The sequence below is a fragment of the Triturus cristatus genome, chromosome 3_2 (assembly GCF_964204655.1).
Source record: "Triturus cristatus chromosome 3_2, aTriCri1.1, whole genome shotgun sequence".
NCBI classification, from domain to species: Eukaryota; Metazoa; Chordata; class Amphibia; order Caudata; family Salamandridae; genus Triturus; species Triturus cristatus.
Window position 1 is genome coordinate 947,425,431 of NC_140584.1, and position 18,381 is coordinate 947,443,811.

Genomic DNA, 18,381 nt, shown 5'->3' on the forward strand with positions numbered 1-18,381 from the left:
ACTTTACAGTTCACTTCTTTTTCAGCCTAAAATAAACAATGCTCTCCGATCCAGTTACTGGATCCCAGGAAAAGAAGCCATATCATTTAAAACTACGCTAGCACTGTAGGTGCTACATGGTCGAAAACCAAACTACCTCACAAGACTGTTTGTTCCTTATCGACTAAACCTAAGCCTTTTATTTGCCATTAGAGTTTTATTTTCTTCCTGGCAAATAAGGTACAAGGAGATGCAGCACTTGATTCCTCCACATCCACAGCTCTTCCTGGTGGAACTCCCTGCCCACTCTTCCAAAACTTTAAAATTACTACTTCACATTTAGTCTTTAACTCACCTTTTCTCTGTGGTATTTAAAAAAATCACCCTGTGTCCACGATATCCCCATCAGCTCTAGCATACGTCCTGCTATGTTGAGTTGTCTAAGAAAGGCCTGCCCCCTAACCCGTTGTATTAGAGGTTTGCTTAAGGCTTTGACATTTGTTTGTGGTAATTTGTGATGGGGAATCTTGTATGACATTGCCCATCGCTGCTTAATTGACTGATATCCCACCACCAGCGGTGTTATTTGTACTTCTATGTTTGTACCACTTCCTCATTCATGCACCCACATACAAAGTGTTCTGAGGCCCTCAATGGGTGTTTGTAGCACTTTACATAAAAAAATAAGTAATGCAGAATGACAATTACTCACTTCTTATCCTAGTGCTCCGTTATGCTATCTACATTGCATTCAGGAAAAACCAATATCCTCCTATGAGTTCAATGAAAAGTACTAACTGACCTCTTTGCACCGAAGGACTCTGAAGGAGCCTGTCTGCGTTAAAACATTTGGTCCAGTTATTTTGTTTGATTATATATACATTTTTATTGTTCCCTTTGCATTTTGAAAATTGAAAAGGGATTGATATGGCAAAGTGGTTGTGATTTTTAAATTGGCTTCTCTGGATGATGTGATCAATGGCATCCATAGGCTAAAAAGGGGCAAATAGCCATGCCTCGATGTATACATATACCTGAGATTCAAAATCTTACGACGATTTCGTACACTGCTCCCCGCTCAGTTCTTTAATACTTTTCGACAGATTTCCAATAACACTCCAAGCTAGATACAGCTATGCCGGTCATCCCCAAGCGTTGCAAGGGCCACTCTCACTGTTCAGGTTCATGTAGGGTCTCCAATGTTAGGACACTACTAAGAATTTTCTCCATATAGGAAAAATAGAGAACTCCTAAAAACCTTCTGCTCCAAAAGTTGAATGCACAAAAAAGCTTTAGATGGGAGTACATTTGTCATACATGCAACACCTGTTACCCTCCCTGAGGTTTGTGACAGTTTTTGCTAAATGGTTGCGGGCTAGCTACCAAAATCTAGTAAGGCATATCGTGGTCAAGGGTGAGACTTTACAGTACATTTTGGTTGGAATTGGCAAAAGCCATCTGTACCTTGTCCCCACTTTTATTTGCACTCACCAAAGATTCCTTTGCTAACTGCGTCTGGTGAGAGATCACCATCAAGGGAATATAGACTGGTGCCAATGTCTTGCAGCTCACTGTTTGCAGATGACATTCTAGTCTCCATAGATGACCTTAGTCTATCCCCCACATACTGAGGGAGCTGGGCCACTCCCATGAAGTGTCTGGCTATAGGATTAACATAACTAAGCCGTAAGCATTACTCTCAGTCATTGGAGCAAAAGGCAGCACTGCACTCATTTGCTGGGCGTCCACGTCTTTAAATTACATGGTAACACGGATTGCCTTGTCTGTCACACAAGTTGTTGCTCTCAATTATTTCCTGCACCTGAGGGACATTGTCAAAGAGCAACACAGAAGGCACATGCGCCATTTCTCTTGAGCAGACATGGTGGCAATAATATCGATGACCATACTGCCTAGGATACTTAGCTTTCTCTAGATCATACCACTATCGCTACCGTAACAAATAATAAAGCAATTTCAGCTACTTATCATTGATTTCATACGGGGTGGCAAGAAACCAAGAGTGGGTACTAGACTCCTATAACACGTGGCAGCCTAGGGTGAGATAGCCTTGCTGAGCCTAGCATGTTACTTACAGGAAGCACACTTATGTTACCTATTCACAAGATGGAAAAGCAGTAATGCTTTGTAGATCACCTTTTCACGGAGAGTAACTCGGGGGACGTCCCGGGGCTAGAGGAAAAGATTCGAAGGTGAGATATTTACTCCTCCCCAACCAAAATAATCTCTTTAGAACTAGGGATAAGCTGGCAGTAAAGAAGGATTTCCCCTCCTTTCCTCTTCCATTCACCCTCATCTCAACAACCAAACCTTTTCACCTGGGTTTAGATAGAAACGAGGTTAGAAAATGGAAGGAGACTAAATGCCTAATGATGAGCTAATTGTTTCACTAACGGCAAAAAAGCCTTTTGAGGAAATTAAAAGAAGCAATGGTCTACTAGGAAAAAAGTTTCCACTATCTTCAGGTGCGCAATTTTCTCTTGCACAGACCGTTTGAGAGGGGACATCCCAAGGAACTCACAGCCTTTGTGAGATGGTTGAATGATGAGAATCTGGACACACAGTCATGTACACATTAAGTTCTCTGGCTGCACCTTTAAGCAAGAGTTCAGGCTAGAAGATGTGTGAAAAGGAGCTAGGTAAGCTGTTGAGTGATAGTGTGAAGGCGTTTGTGTTTGGGACAGAGTAGGCATGGGCACCATTCATGGGAGCAAAACCTTACTTAAGTTATACCAAACTCTAAAATGTTGCATGGATCAGAAGTAAGCCAGACAACTGCTGTAGTTGGTATGGAGTGAAGGTTGTTCTAACCACACCATTTGTGGCCTTACTCAAAGCTGGGTAGGTTTTAGAAAGTTTTCTTAATGGCAAAATATGCTTGGAGTAGATGTGTTGCAGATCCAGGACAGATCCTCCAATACCACATATGGAAATATTTCAAATTGCTGTCAGAGAAACAGCTAATAATGGCGATATTGACGCAGAACAAACCATCTTGTGAATGTGGAGTAGAAAAGGTGAGCCCTCCATCAGAGACTGAATGACATGTATTTAGGTAAACCGAGGATGGAAATAAAATCACAAAAACAAGAGTGAGGCCTTTGACATAGTTTTGCCGCCCTTCCTGTTCCTAGTACGGGTGTTCTAAAGCCATAGATCCTTGTGTTAGCTCTACTGGAGTAATGTTTGAGGGTTAGGGCTCATTCTGGCTTTTGTGGGAAAGTTATGTTCCTCCCCGCTGACTGGAAGGTTGTAGGCAATGGTATGTCTACTGAGAAATGCAAATAAAATTTGTCAATCCTAAATTGGTTTCTGCTTTTCTTTTTGGGGAGGGAGAATAAAGTACAATCAAAGTGCACCTTTATGTTCGTGGTATGTGTAGCTGTAGATACACATGCTGTGCATACTCTGCCATCTAGTGTTGGACTCTGATGCGCACAAGTGTTTTTTCTTCAAAGAAATCTTTTGAGTTACAAGGTATAGTCACTCCACCTATGATTGGTAATGCGCTTAGGTATCGGCTCCATTTTTAGATAGTTTTTTTCTCTGCCATGTAGTTCAGACGTTTTCCTTCGAGCTCTGGTAAGACACAACATGGTGTTCTTGCTGGGCCCATACATTTACATCTACCTAGTCAGTTGCAAAAACTGTGTATCTATCTACTGTAAGTTCCTAACATTCAGTCGTCTTTGCTTCATTATCCGTGGTAGACCACTTCGATGCCTGGCCCCTTGGTGCCTCCTTCCACTCCTCGACAGCGGAGAATATGCCTGTAATGGAAAGGACTATATTCAGCTACTGCCGGAGGTGTCGAGCGAAGTTTCCCAGGACAGACCTAAATCAGATTTGCAACCTTTGTCTGTCACGAGACCATCAAGAGGGCTCTTGCTCGGCTTGCCTTCTGAAATAAGACGACCCTTGGGTACCGTTGGGTTCTTCTTGCATCGGCATCCATGGCGCGCCACCATTACAAAGACACTCTGGACCTGTTTGGGGGAAAGGAGACTGAGTCTGAACAGCAGCAAGAGGCTTCTGGGACAGAAATACAACTGTCGGACCTGGAAGAGGACTCTACCTCCGATGTTGAGGAGCATCCACCCCTTTCAGTCTCCTTGTACATGAACCGCAGCACTGAGTACTGGTGCCCCACCTCCCATCCCTCAACGCCACTCTGAAGCCAAGCATCACCTTTGAGAGGGTCGAGTATCGAGCTCACAGGCCATTCATGAGGCCTCAGGTCTGCCACTGCCAGACTACTATGGTCGGCATCTAGATACTGAGTCTGAGCCGAGAGAAGTACTGTTTGATGTCGAAGCATGACTCCAAGAGACAAGCTTCGACAACAGGCTCTTCTGCTCTGGATCCAAAACTACCCTCAAAGGCGACCTCTGCGTCAAAGACTTCTGAGCCGAAATCTGGTTCGGTGCCGGCAGCCCTCCGGACTACCTCGGCTCTGAGAAAGAAGACAGCAGAAAGCAGCATCCTCCGTCACCTTCAAGATAATGATCAACCTATCCTCCAGCGGCTCCAAGACGAGCTCAACATCAGGCAGCAATGTATTCATATTCGGGCTGGGACTGGGCAAATTCTGGCCATGCTTGTTCTTAAGGAAAACTTCTTTCCCTCCAAAGAAAAAATTGACTTTTGAGGAGACAATCAATCCACCCTTGGACCAACTGCCTATAAAGTTTGGGGTGTTAGTCCTAGTTCTTCTTATGACCTGATTGACACGCAATACGACCCTCAACCCCACAATGACCCATGGGATGATTGTTGTGGCCTCCACAGGTGACACAGATCCGTACCTATGTCCACCCAGCCCTCCCCTCTGGATGATGCCACTTCGTATCAGGTGCTGTAGAGGGTGGCAGCTTACCACAAAGTTGATATGCACAAACAGCCTGAAGAAAACTTCTTTATGGAGACTCTCTCTTCCAAACAAAGGCGCATGCATTACCTCCTGATGCATAAAGGGATGCTCAAATTGGTCACTGACATGTTTAAAGAACCATTTGAGGCCCATGTCATCAACCTGAGGGTGGACAAGAAGTTTAAAGCTTTCTTCTCTGACCCTCAATACATCCGGGGACAACAGCCACCTGATTCTCTAGTACTTCACACTGCACGGAAAGGTGCAAACTCACAGGGCATAGGTGATGTCCCCTCCCCCCTGACTGAGAGAGTAAGAAAATTGATGCAGCTGGTAAGAGGATTGCGGCGCATTGGCTTGTTGCTAATTAGGTTGGTTTCCTCTCGTGGTACGACCGTGCCCCCCAGGACATGATGGAGTTGTTGTGACACCACCTGCCCAAGACAAGAAGAGAGGTCATGAGTGGATAACGGAGGGGAAATGTATCTCCAATACCAATATCAGGGGAACCTTGGATGCAGCAGACACCTCTGCTCGGGGCATCAATACCACTATCCTTGTGCACAGACATGTAATGTGTGATTCTTGTTTTAAACCAGAGGGTCAGCAGCATCTGGTTAACTTCCGTTCGGTGATTGTTGGAGCCAAAGCCACCACTAGAAACTTTCACATACTTCCCACAGGCAGCAGTAGCAAACACCCTCTAGGGGGTACTGTAGAGGAGGATATAAAGGTAACAATGATGCGGGCAGAGAGAATGGCGCTAAGGGGCTGCACCTGCCAAGCAGGGACTCAGTTCCCTTCCTCCTGACCATTCAAAACCTGCAGGGGAAGATTGCAGTGGTTTGTCTCAGTGGGTTCTAGATCTAGCAGAGGGGTGCTGTCTAGAACACATCCAAACACCACCAAACATCTCTTCTCCTGCAAACACAAACTGTCCCCAGAACATCAGCGTTGGCTCCAAGAGGAGATGTGTGCACTTCTCAGCAAAGAGGCCATAGAAGCAGTGCTCCTCCCACCAGGGCAAAGGGGTATACTCCCTAATCCTTCTCATTCCAAAGAAAGACATGTCTTCAGGCCCATCGTCGACCTAGGCCCTTCAACAATTTCATTTTGTCTAAGCGCTTTAACATGGTAACACTCCATTATGTCATCCCTTTCCTACTGCAAGGTGGTGACCACCCTCAAACTGAAGGGCTCCTACGTTTACATCTTCATCCACCCTGCACCTCAATGGTTCCTCCGGATAGTTGTAAGTGGTCAATGTTACCAGTTCAAGGTGCTTCCCTTTTGAGTGATCACAGCTCCCAGGGTGTTTCAGTGTGTCTTGCAGTGGTAGCTGCTCACCTCAGAAGGTAGCGGCATCCCCATGTTCCTTTTCCTGGACGATTGGCTCATCAAGATCACAGTGCAACAGCAGTGTTTAGTGCGCACCCAGGCCACCATCCATCCATCCATCCATCTCTTACGCAGTCTAGGGTTTAACATCCGTGTTGTCAAGTGCCACCGCCAGACCTGCAGTTACAACCCTTCATGGGTCCTTACTCGACTCTTGTGTAGGTAAAGCATTCCCCAGCACAGCAAGGGTCCAAGCAGTCCAAATAGTGCTCCCTCTATTTTAGCAAGAATGCCAGGTAATGGTCAGATAGGTCATGTGCCTTCTTAATATGATGGCCTCTTGCATTGCTATTGTACCATATGGCAGGTTACACATGCACCCATTGCATTAGTGCCTAGCAGCACAATGTTCAAAAGTGGAGGATCAGTGGGAGGATCTAGTTTTGACCTTGTGCCATACTCCTCGATCTCTGCAGTGGTGGTATACCACCAACCTCTTGTGGAGATTTCCCTTCCTGACCCCAGTTCCACAAATAAGCATTATAACAGACACCTTGCTCACTGGGTGGGGAGAGCTCCTCCTTAGGCTCACTGTACAAGGACAGTGGACATCCGATCAATGGAGCCTCCACGTCAACCTCCTGGAGTTGTTGGCAATCCAGCTAGCCCTCAGAGCATTCCTTCCTCCCATTAAGCACAAGGTGCTTGTAGTCCAGATAGACCCCACAGCCATCATGTTCTACCTGCAGAAACAAGGCGGCACATACTCCTTGCGGTTCGCCGGTCTAGCCCAGAGCATTTGGTGGTGGGTGATACATCACAAGATCCATCTCCTCTTAGAGTACCAGTTCCAGTAGTGGGCAAATATTTTGCAGACCTGCTCAGCAGGATGCCTTAACGAGTTTTCGAGTGGCTAATTCACCCCCAAATCCGCCTGCTGAACTTTGTTTTGGTGCTTCCCGCACATAGACCTGTTTGCCACTGCACAAAAAGCCCACACTTACTGTGCAGGCTCCCAAACCCACAGTTTGTGGGTAATGCACTATGGATGAACTGGTCCGGGATATTTGTCTACACTTTTCCACCTCTCCCACGTATTCCATTAGTGGTCTGCAGGCTTTAGCAAACATCCCTCACTTTTATACTGGAAGCCCCAACCTCGGGTCCAGTTAGTGATGGTACACCACCCTCCTCAAGCTGTCCATAGTGCCTCACAAGAAGCTGTCCAACAGGCCGAATCTTCAGGCACAGAATCTGAGTATGCTCGGATACCCCAAACCACTCAAGAAATCTGGCTCCTGATGTCCTAGATTTTAATTATCTCAAACTTTCCTCAGAATGTATAGCTGTCCTTTTGAGGCATGTAGACCTACAACCAGAGTCTGCAACATGGCCAAATGTAAGCGGTTTGTGCACTCCTGTCTCCTTTTTTTTTTTTTTTTACTGTCTCTTTAAACAGACTGCCCCCTTTCATCTGAAAGTCCAGGACATTGTTTATTACCTGCTTCATCTTCAGAAATCAGGCCTTGCATATACCTCTCTCAGACTCCATTTAACAAATCAACAAGATACCTCTCTTCAGAGCCTTTGTCAACAAGGCCTTTGTGCAGGCACTCAAATGGGTTATCCCACTAAAGGCCCCGCTGGTGCCTGTGTGGAAGCTCAACATTGTCCTAACCAGACATACAGGGCTTCCCTTTGAACCTTTACATTAATATTCCTTACAGTTCTCTCATGAAAAGTAGCCTTCCTATTAGCTATCACGCCTCTGAAATGGGTCAGTGAGCTACAGGCTCTTATCCTAGTAGAATGTTGATTCAAGTCCACTCACAGGGTTTCTAGCTTCCACCTCAGTCATACTATACAACTACCATTGTTCTTCCCACAGCCAGAGTCCGTAGTTAAACACACTCTTCATGCTCTGGGCTACAAGAACACTATCACTTATGTATTTAAAAGCCTTTTTAAAAAAACACAACCGCTATTGGTTTCTTTATCAAAGCCACACAAAGGACGCTCTCTCTCCAAATACAGTATTGCATGTTGCTTAGTTAAATGTATACAGACTTGCTATACAAAAGACCTTTGCCTGCCCCTCCCAAACCCCATTCAATTCATAAAGCTTCTGTGGCTTTCCCAGGCAGTGTTTCTATAGCTGACATATGTAAAACAGCTACTTGGTCTACTCACACAAACTGACTAAACATTCCTTTGTGGATGTTTTAGCCCGCCAACAAGCCAGAGTTGACCAGACTGTCTTAAGTACACTTTTCCAATCTTCTGCATTGTCCTAGTGCTAGCTGCCGCTTACAGTCTATGCATAGCATGTGTATCTACAGCTACATCTGCCACGAATGGAAAATGTTACTTACTCTGTAAGCATCTGTTTATGGCATATAGTGCTGTAGATTCACATGCGCCCAACCTCCTCCCCGGATACCCTAAGATGTTGCAGTGAATTTCTTATTGCTTAGTTTTCTCTTTCTTTGCCATGGTCCTCTTTCGTTTATCCTTGTGCTCCATGTTTGTCCACTCCCTTTGGGCAGAAAAAACAATCTAACAATGGCGCTGATGCCCATGAGCATTATCTATCGTGAATGGAGTCACTATACCTCGTGACTGGAAAGACTTCTGCAAAAAATAACTTGCACATGCCGGAGCACAACACTAGATTGCAGGAGTATGCATAGCATTTGAATCTATAGCACTGCATGACACAAACAGATGCTTACAGGGTAAGTTACAGTTTCCTTATTCTCTTATTTATTATAACTATTTTTGTTTTAAAATGTTCCAAGATCACCTACAGAGGCAGGGATATTGAGTTCTTATTAATTTTACAGGTTGTTCATAATGGAGGATCCAATTTAGTTATGTAGTTTTTCTCCTGTTGTATTGCTAGTTTGAATCTTGGATCAAAGAGTATCTAGTATCTTCTTTTGAGTAAAAAGATTACTGTAGCCAGGCAGGACCAGAATGTTTATTATTCTTGTACATATGTGTATATTTCTTCAGTTTTATATAGACCAATTCGGCTCAAGTGCATTGAAATTGTTTACATGAGCCTAAGATCATATTACAATATTTCAAGATTATGTATGTGTATATATGTATGCATGTGTATATATGTGTGTGTATATATATGTGTATATGTGTATATGTGTGTATCTTGTTCGTGTTAACTCATGTGTACCTGAAAATAAACACTAATCGAGTGTTCTCTGCGGTGCTGTGTTTTTCTTTATGCAACGAACCCCTGGACTTGAGGGTGAAGCGAGAGAAAGTTTTGTTCCATATATGTGTGTGTGTGTGTGTGTGTGTGTATATATATATATATATATATATATATATATATATATATATATATATATATATATATATATATATATATATATATATATATATATATATATATATATATGGGTTTTTTTTTTTTTTTAGGCAAAGGGGAGATTAAGTGATTTGCCTAGAATCACAGGATGTTGAGCAGACGCCGTGACTGAAACCTGGTTGTCCAGTTCCAAAGTTGTCAGCTCTGGCTGTTAGGCCAGATCTCCACTCCCTCATATGCATCCACATATGCCATACGGACTTCTAGTCTAAAAATACAGTCAACAAAATGTCACTATTGACGTTGGCATTGTCCTTTAATTTGTTCTGTTTGAAAAGTGCAGGTGCCCACAGCTTTGTTTTTTGTTTTGCCTTCTGTTTAGATGGAATTGTTAAGATCATCCCTGCAAAATTACATTTATTAATAGGTATTGTTGGTATTGCTTTTCTAGGAACCCATGGACGTACTGAATAGCAGTTGCAAATCCTGTGGCAACACAGAAGACAATAGAACCTCTGTAGAAGTAATCGTCCCCAATGAAAGCACTTCATGCACTTGTCCAAGTAGCACAAGCCTGTTGGATTCTCCGAAAATAAAAAAAGGTATGCTTTTATTTATTACAATGTTTTTGTAAAAATAATTAGGCTAGGAGCAATATCTTATGTATTGTTATGCAGCATGTAGCCCATTGGCAGTATGTCGGATTAGAGGGGACAAAAATTAGTAAGCGTTGATAGCATGAGGACTCTTGCAATTGTTATTTCTTGATGTATTTATTTTTTGATGAATTGGTCAACTGCATCGAAAGGGATAATCTTTGAGGGCACGGTAAACTCAATTTAAAGTTGTGTGTATATATATATCTCTCCATATATCCTACTGGCGGTAGGGAAATTTGGGTGTTATAGTTAGTTGACTAACTCGCACCCCCGCAATGCACTGCTGATGCCGTCACATAGTACATTGCTGATGACATGGTTAGTGACCTCAATGATGACCTCTCAAATGACATCACTGATGACATCATCCACTTAATATCTGATGCACCTCCTCACGCCCTAATATAACTTTTCATACACCTACTTTAAAATAAAAACTACCATTCTCAACCATAGACACACCAATTCCACATACCCAATCACTGATTCATAGGTGTACATACAAATTCACTCACTCATACCCACAGTCTCTCATACCCACAGTCTCTCATACCCACAGTCTCTCATACCCACAGTCTCTCATACCCACCGTCTCTCATACCCACCGTCTCTCATACCCACCGTCTCTCATACCCACCGTCTCTCATACCCACCGTCTCTCATACCCACCGTCTCTCATACCCACCGTCTCTCATACCCACCGTCTCTCATACCCACCGTCTCTCATACCCACCGTCTCTCATACCCACCGTCTCTCATACCCACCGTCTCTCATACCCACCGTCTCTCATACCCACCGTCTCTCATACCCACCGTCTCTCATACCCACCGTCTCTCATACACACCGTCTCTCATACACACCGTCTCTCATACACACCGTCTCTCATACACACCGTCTCTCATACACACCGTCTCTCATACACACCGTCTCTCATACACACCGTCTCTCATACACACAGTCTCTCACCAATATAGCCACTGATATATGCACTCTTAAACCTATACAGATACTCGGACACCGCCACTCACCAATAGTTACTCATACACCAAGTCAGTCACCTACAGAATCAATCTAACTGCCATTTACTCATTGTACAGTTATACACACACCACCAATCATTAACCCATATAGACACTCATGTAGTTACCCACCAACCAATGCTGCCACTTACACACCAACTAACAGACTGATACAGACATTCACACAGATTAGTCACTCACCAATGCATTCAGTAAGACCTGTTAAATCACTCACTTATACAGTCAGTCACGCACCTACTAAATCAGCCATTCAGTCACTCATACACACACACATTTTTCAGTACACCTTGCCGTATGTAAATATAATTCAGTTAGTTAGCAACCCGCACTCCTTTTGTTCAATGTTCTGTTCAATTTAATCCTTTTTAGGGTTCAATCCTGGAGAGTGCCCTGTCCCATGGCACCAAAAAATGTAACGTAATGCTGATGCACAACTGTGTATCAGTCCCAGGATGCAACACCTGCATTCTAGATGAGAAAATCATCGTTCAACCAAAGTTCATTCATTTTAAACACATTTTATTCGAATCTTTAGGCATATGAAATTGATCATTCCGATTTTCAAGTGCGTGTATTCTGCTCAAGGGCCTTAATTACAGCATGTCGAAAGAATCCAATATAGCCAATAATCATGATGAGATTTAACCCAATGCATTTCGGGCTTCTCGCCCTTCGTCAGGGGTAACTGTAAAACATGGAAAAGACCACATATCAGAAAAGCCTCAAAAAGGCACGATTCAAGTAGTTTTAAACCATTAACAATAATAACGCTAAACGGTTCAATCACAGAAAACACTATGATGAATGTCATGTCGGAATAATAAACGCCCCATCTGTTCGTGGAGCGAATGCTACCCCCCCGTGATGAAAATGAAAGAAAAAATCACAATGAACTCCTGTTGTTACTCAATTATAAATCAAAGTGCAATACACACAAAAACCTGCAAAATGCCGCTCTCGGCGTTGCCTACCTCAAACCTCTTAATTAGTCGTGTGGAGCGACTAGCAGATGAACACTTCATGTTTAAAAAAATCAGTTTCACCAACCCCGTTAAATAAAATCTAACTCCACCCCAATTGCGACCACGTGTGCTCCTCCGAATGTAGAAATGAAAAAGTTTGAACAAATCAATAAAGTTAAGACCATACAAAGCAACCCTATTACATAGACGAGTGCTTAAACAAATATCATAAGTCCCTGGAAATACATAAAATGCAATGCATTTGTATTAACTCCCTTAAAGTCTTCTTAAGTAATCCGTTGTTATTATCAAGTCCAGTTTTCAGCGAAGATTGTTCTTTAAGGTGAGTTTCGTGCTGGGTGCTAGTAGGGCAGTAAGGGGAATAACTCACCAATGCATTCAGTAAGACATGTTAAATCACTCACTTATACAGTCAGTCACGCACCTACTAAATCAGCCATTCAGTCACTCATACACACACTCATTTTTCAGTACACCTTGCCGTATGTACATATAAAACATACTTAAATTTTTCAGAAACACACACCCACTGGTTGACGTCATCAGTGATGTCATGAGTGATGTCACTGACCATGTCATGAGTGATGTAATATGTGACCTCATCAGCAGTGCATAGCGGCGCAAGTTCTAGTTAGCTCAACTAACTTTAACGGACAAATTTCTATGGTTTTATACGAGTGAAATGTCCAACTACTATAATGTCCCTGAAACCTATGTTTTTTTCAGTGAATATCTGTCTGTCTGTCTGTCTCTTTGACAGCCAAGCACAATTGAATGTGTCGCTGAATTAATACTTGACATTTCTGATCAGACTGATAAATGTGAGTGCTGATTTTCACCACACTGTGCACTTAGTAATAGGTCCTAGTAGTCTGTTTGTTAACAACTATTCAGATCTATATCAAAAAAGGTTTCACAATTGATCTTCACATCATACACCCCTTTTTTCTTTTCATGATATTAAACTTGAGCAAATAGCCGTTATGGAGATGACATCTGGGTTACCATTGCCTTTTTGTGCCTGCATCAGGGTTGGGTTGTCCATTTCAGGATCCTCTACCTATTTGTACTTGTAAGAGGGTTGCTTCCAGGACACTCCAGCTCATGTTCCAGGGGAGGATCATCTGGGCGCATTGCTTGGGAGTAGATCATCGAGGTAATGCACTGATTTACAAGTCTAGGCATCCTGCGGCACTAAATTAACTTGTCATCCATAATAAGGTCATGAAAGTAATGCTTCTGGCCCAAAGTGAACAGCAATGGACCACTCTGCAGTCGATAAGACTACTGCAAAATTCCCAAAACGCACAGAGCATATTCACTCATGATCACCTGTGCTAGGCATTCCTCTGTGTTGATTCCTTCTGGACATAGCAACCCACTATTGCCTATGAAGTTATCAGATATGGAACATTTTTCACTGACGTAAGGTCTTCCTATCTGTTAGAAAAACACTCCCACACCGGAAGGGTGGTGGTGTTCTCCCAGACATACACTGTGGTAGCTTGGCTCGAGTGGTCAGGGATCAGGCACCGTGCTAAGCATACGTCATACCCCCACAATAACCATGCGTGCATCCGTTCTAAAAACGACACTACACCGTAAAAATTATACTGAAAATATCTCTATCTTCTTTTCTCTTAGTTGCTGATTAAATAAATAATACAATCACAGTACACAAGGCTTTTCCTGTGGAAGGGTAAATCAAATCAATAATACTTCAACGATTCAATAAATAAGGTAGATCATAAATAATCAAGGCATAAATATAAGTGCATTACATAAAAGGCAATTAAATATTACGAGGCAATAAATACTGCGAGACAATAAATACAGTGCTCTCAATAAATAATAAAAGCCAACAGTGACACTTGAAAATCAGTTCACATTCCTGAGGTACTATGGGATGATTTGGCCCAATCCCAGCTTGTAGAGTTTTGGACGACCTGAGGGGTGTACTACCTGGCTTGGACAAGGCTGAGGCCTAAACTGAGGTAGGTCAAGGGGGAATCTAGAGATCTGGCTCTCCCACACTACACAACCCCTATGTATTAGTCTCAGCTCACCCCTGGCACTATCAAGCTGGTTCCAGCACCTCTCTAGCCTCTAGGATGGTCTCTTAGGGCTTCACAGGGCCTTAGGCGCCCTCTAGATCACTTACTGCCCTTTTTATGAAGTTCCGACGCCGCCGGAGTCGTGTCGACGCCGTGAGGCGGTTCCGGTTCGATGTCGGCGGCCTCGGCTCAATGACGTCGGGTGGCCTTGGCTCGATGTCGACTTCCGGCGGCTCCGGAGTGCAATCTCCATTCCCGACCTCCGGCACACTTCACCTCGGTCTCCGGCGACTCCGGAGGGCGGACTTCACTCCCCCGTCGACGCCGCACACTCGACCTCAGGTGACTTCCTCCTCGACCTCTGGTGTCTCCACGACCTCCGTCGGCGCCCTCTCTCGACCTCTGGCGACTCCGGGTACGACGTCTGCTTTCCAGTCAGCGCCGCTTCTCCAACTCGGGCTCCAGGTCTCCAGGCTTCTCGACGTCGGACTTCAGGAAGTTACCAGTAACCAGGTCAGGAACTTGCTGTTCTTTACTTTTAAGGCCTGTTCCGGCTGTCCAGGTCCCTAAGATGGTTTTTCTTGCTTTCTCCCACACAGGGCTCCAGGCTGGGCTCAGTCAGCAGGGACTAGTATCAAGGGTGGGTTTCTGGACCCCACTCCAGGCACAAGTTTCCACCCCTGCTGCCTCACTCCTTCCTCCTTCAGTTCTGTGCTCCTCTCTCTTCACCAGTCAGGTGCCAACTGCCAACTCCAACTGCCAACCTGGAGATGCCTTCCCAACATTCTAAACCTGCCTCACACTGTCACAGGGTTCTGGAATGTTCTGGAAGGTGCTGGTAGGTTCCAGTGATGTCACAGGTGACAATGGGTGGCCACCATTTTGTGTTTCAGGCCCTCAGACAGAAGTTCCAGGGGTAGATAAAATGGCTCCCTGAATCTGCATCAATACTAAAGTCTGGTGGTTCCCAAAAAGGAAAAAATACTAACAGGGTTTGAGGCAAAAGTGGGACAAAATAAATAATGATGAGGAGGGACCACCCAAAGGGCTGACAGGTCTAACACTATCCATTTGTCTACAGTCGGTGGTAATGTACTTGACAATGGGGTTATAACCAAGAGGTCTAATGGTGAAATATATCAGAATATCTTTTTTCTCTAACAAATCAGTATTTCTGGTATGGCATGTTACTATCTCTAGAATGGGAAACACAATTATAAAGTTTTTTTTTTTTTTAATTCTTTATTATTTTTTATTATAGAGTTTTATATAGCGCGAACTAGACCCTAAGATATCTGGTATTAGAGTGCTTTACATAGCACCAGTTTCGTTACACAAGGACCCATTCATTTTTTTTTTTTTTAGGCACGGGGACATTTAGTTATCTGCCCAGAATCACAGGATGTTGTGCGTCGTTGCCGAGACTCAAACCAGATTACCCAGCTTCGACGTCGACCTCTCTGGCCATAAGGCTACATCCTCTCCCCTGCTTATGTACCTAACAAATTTTAGTTGTGTATATCCTAGAGCAGAGCATTTGCTGTGAATTGAAATTAATATGGACATGGCAGACACAAACTATGATGCGCAGTGTATGTCAAGTCATGCTTTATTCCCGTTTAGATAATTGATAGGTCAGAGCTCAGTCTTTAATCTAGATTTTTAATAGACCAATATAAAAAACAATCGTCTTCATAAATCAAGGCTTTCCCTCAACCAGGGAAAATGTATTCATGTTGTAAGGAACAATGCAACATCTGTGTTATAACAAAATAATTGTGAAGGATTTAGCATCATTACTTATGTCGGCTTGAAAAATGGTCTCTGTCCTTAAGATTAGCATTTTCATCTTATCTTAAGGGAGAAAAGTATTGAAGCAGGTTTTCCAGAAGTCTTCCCTCCCTTACTTATTGTACAAAATCAATTTGAGGATGAGCACTAAGGATAGACCTTTGCTGAACCAGAGACTGTTTACACCACATTTGATCTGGTACCTCCCAAGCCCTGTTATGCTAAAGCACATTTGAGGAAGTAGTCAAATATGTTCATATTACTTGAAAAAGTTGTCTAATCCGTTCATATTACAATATCATTCATGTATCAACAAAAATTAATTAAAATGCTTCTGGGGGCCAATATTAAGTGAAAAAGAATTAGCGGATTGCGAGTGGAGAGTGCTTGAACATTTGTAAAAAGCACTATACGCAAAGAACTCGTGCTTCAGCTGGAGTATAATTTTGATTATCGAGAAAATTATTCAGTGTTAATTGTCTTGTAGACTTTCGAAAACATTAGCAGTTTAAAACAGTCGACCGAATCAATGGACCGAATCAAAACATTTTTAAGGTCTTCATCAGGATAGGGCATCTGGGAGACTTAATGGGAGACACTAAAAAACAAAAAAGGAGGGGGGGGGGGGGGTAGTTGATCAGTCTAGGAGTCATTCGTGTAGCTTAAACAATGGCAGTGCTCTGTGTTAATGATAAAAAAACACAATGAAGACCCAGGACGATGCCCCTCTTGTTGGACAAAGAGGTACAGATAAGGTAAATCAGGAAACAAAACATCAGTGTGAGAAGGCTGAGTGGTATCTTTTTTTAATGGTCCTCTTTAGGGCCCTAATGAAGAGCCTGGCGGTCGGAGGATTCGTGGTGGCTTGGCGGTGGTAGTCCAGCCACTGGCGCACCAGCGGTCCAAGTGCCCCATTACAAGTAGGGCAGTCGAACCACCCTGGGCTGCCACCAGGGGACCGCCGTTCCCAGTCAGTGGTGTGGCGGTCTAAAGGTCGCAATATGCTTGGCAGGACCACCGTGGACCCACCAAGTATATTTCGAGCTTACTTTCTGCCACGGTTATCATGGCGGTTCCACCGCGAGGACAATTGTGGTGGAGAGGAAGCAAAGGGTTCTCTACAGGGCCCCTGGTGCCTCACGCCATGTGGATACATGAAAGGGGGCACCTTTATGCATGTACCCCAGTTCGTGCAGGAACGGTTTTTGGCGTTCCCATTGCGGTGGCCATTTTCTGAGGCACCACCATTGGAGCTCCAAAAAAAAGCCTGCCTGACAGGAGGAAACTCCTAATCTGGTGGGTCTCCCGACCACGGTTTTGGCGCAGCGGGAGCATAGCGGTGGCGTACCGCCCGCTCCACCAAAAGTCTTCCCCTAAGTGTCTTGAAGTTTATTAAGTTGAAAGTACTATCTCAGAAGAGGATGGATTTTGAATTTGTGTTTTCTTTTTCTTAAAGCTGTGGCTTGACAATTGTCTAATAAAATTAATTTCATGAGTGAAGTTAACTTTAGCAGCCACAACATTGCTGCAGTGTCTGAGTTTTTGGGCAAGCAGGTAGACATTTGCTACAGTCTAATATAGAGTTCACTCATTTCTAGGGGCCATTCTGGAGATAGACTTGAGTAAACTGTAACAATTGGAGGTGAGGTTTTCTCACTTCCAAATTCCCGGTTTCATGCGTAACTGTGCCTGATGGTAAGGATTGTGCAGTCTGAGTTAGGAATGAGGGCAGGCTGTGAGTCCATTTGTGTATCTCTGACAGAGTATTAAGATACTGGAAGGACATGATTGTCATACAGAAGGTAGAGGATTTACTTTTCTGGAGCATATCCTAGCCAGACATTATGATGGGCTTGCCATTTCAAGAAGTTTAGAAAACACAAGGAGATGACACTCACCCCGAGTCACAGATCTGGGTTGAATCCATCATCATTCTTTAGCTCGCTTCGGCACCGCAGTTCAGACCCAGCTATATGCAAATCGGTGTTGACCCTGTGCTTCATGGGAACAGTCCAGCCCGAACTGCCAAGCCAGGTCTTCCCTGAACCGGAAACAAGCATCCTGGACCGGTTCCAGAAGTTTATCCAAAATTATCAGTTGTGACTGAGGCGTGTCTGCAGAATTTGAAAGCACATACGGGGGAAATGGATGAGATTCGAAATCAAACAGGACTCTTTACTTTAAATATATTGGATTCAAGGCTGACTCTTAATAGGCTTTAGGGAATTTACCTTCCACCTGTGAGTTAGACTGCCCAGTGTCCCTAGTTTTATCTTTGTTTGGTTTTCCCATATTTTCTTCTTTATTTACTATT

General features: G+C 43.7%; 1 protein-coding gene across 8 annotated transcripts in view; it reads left to right on the forward strand.

Moving 5' to 3' along the window:
• GGNBP2 (gametogenetin binding protein 2) overlaps nucleotides 1-18,381 on the forward strand; it is a 407,447-nt gene that overhangs the window by 255,029 nt on the left and 134,037 nt on the right. For all 8 annotated transcript variants that reach the window (XM_085649454.1, XM_085649456.1, XM_085649455.1 and 5 more), the window contains one exon: nucleotides 9,991-10,141. In XM_085649454.1, the coding sequence (XP_085505580.1) occupies nucleotides 9,991-10,141 (151 nt within the window). The remainder of the gene's footprint in view (nucleotides 1-9,990; nucleotides 10,142-18,381) is intronic.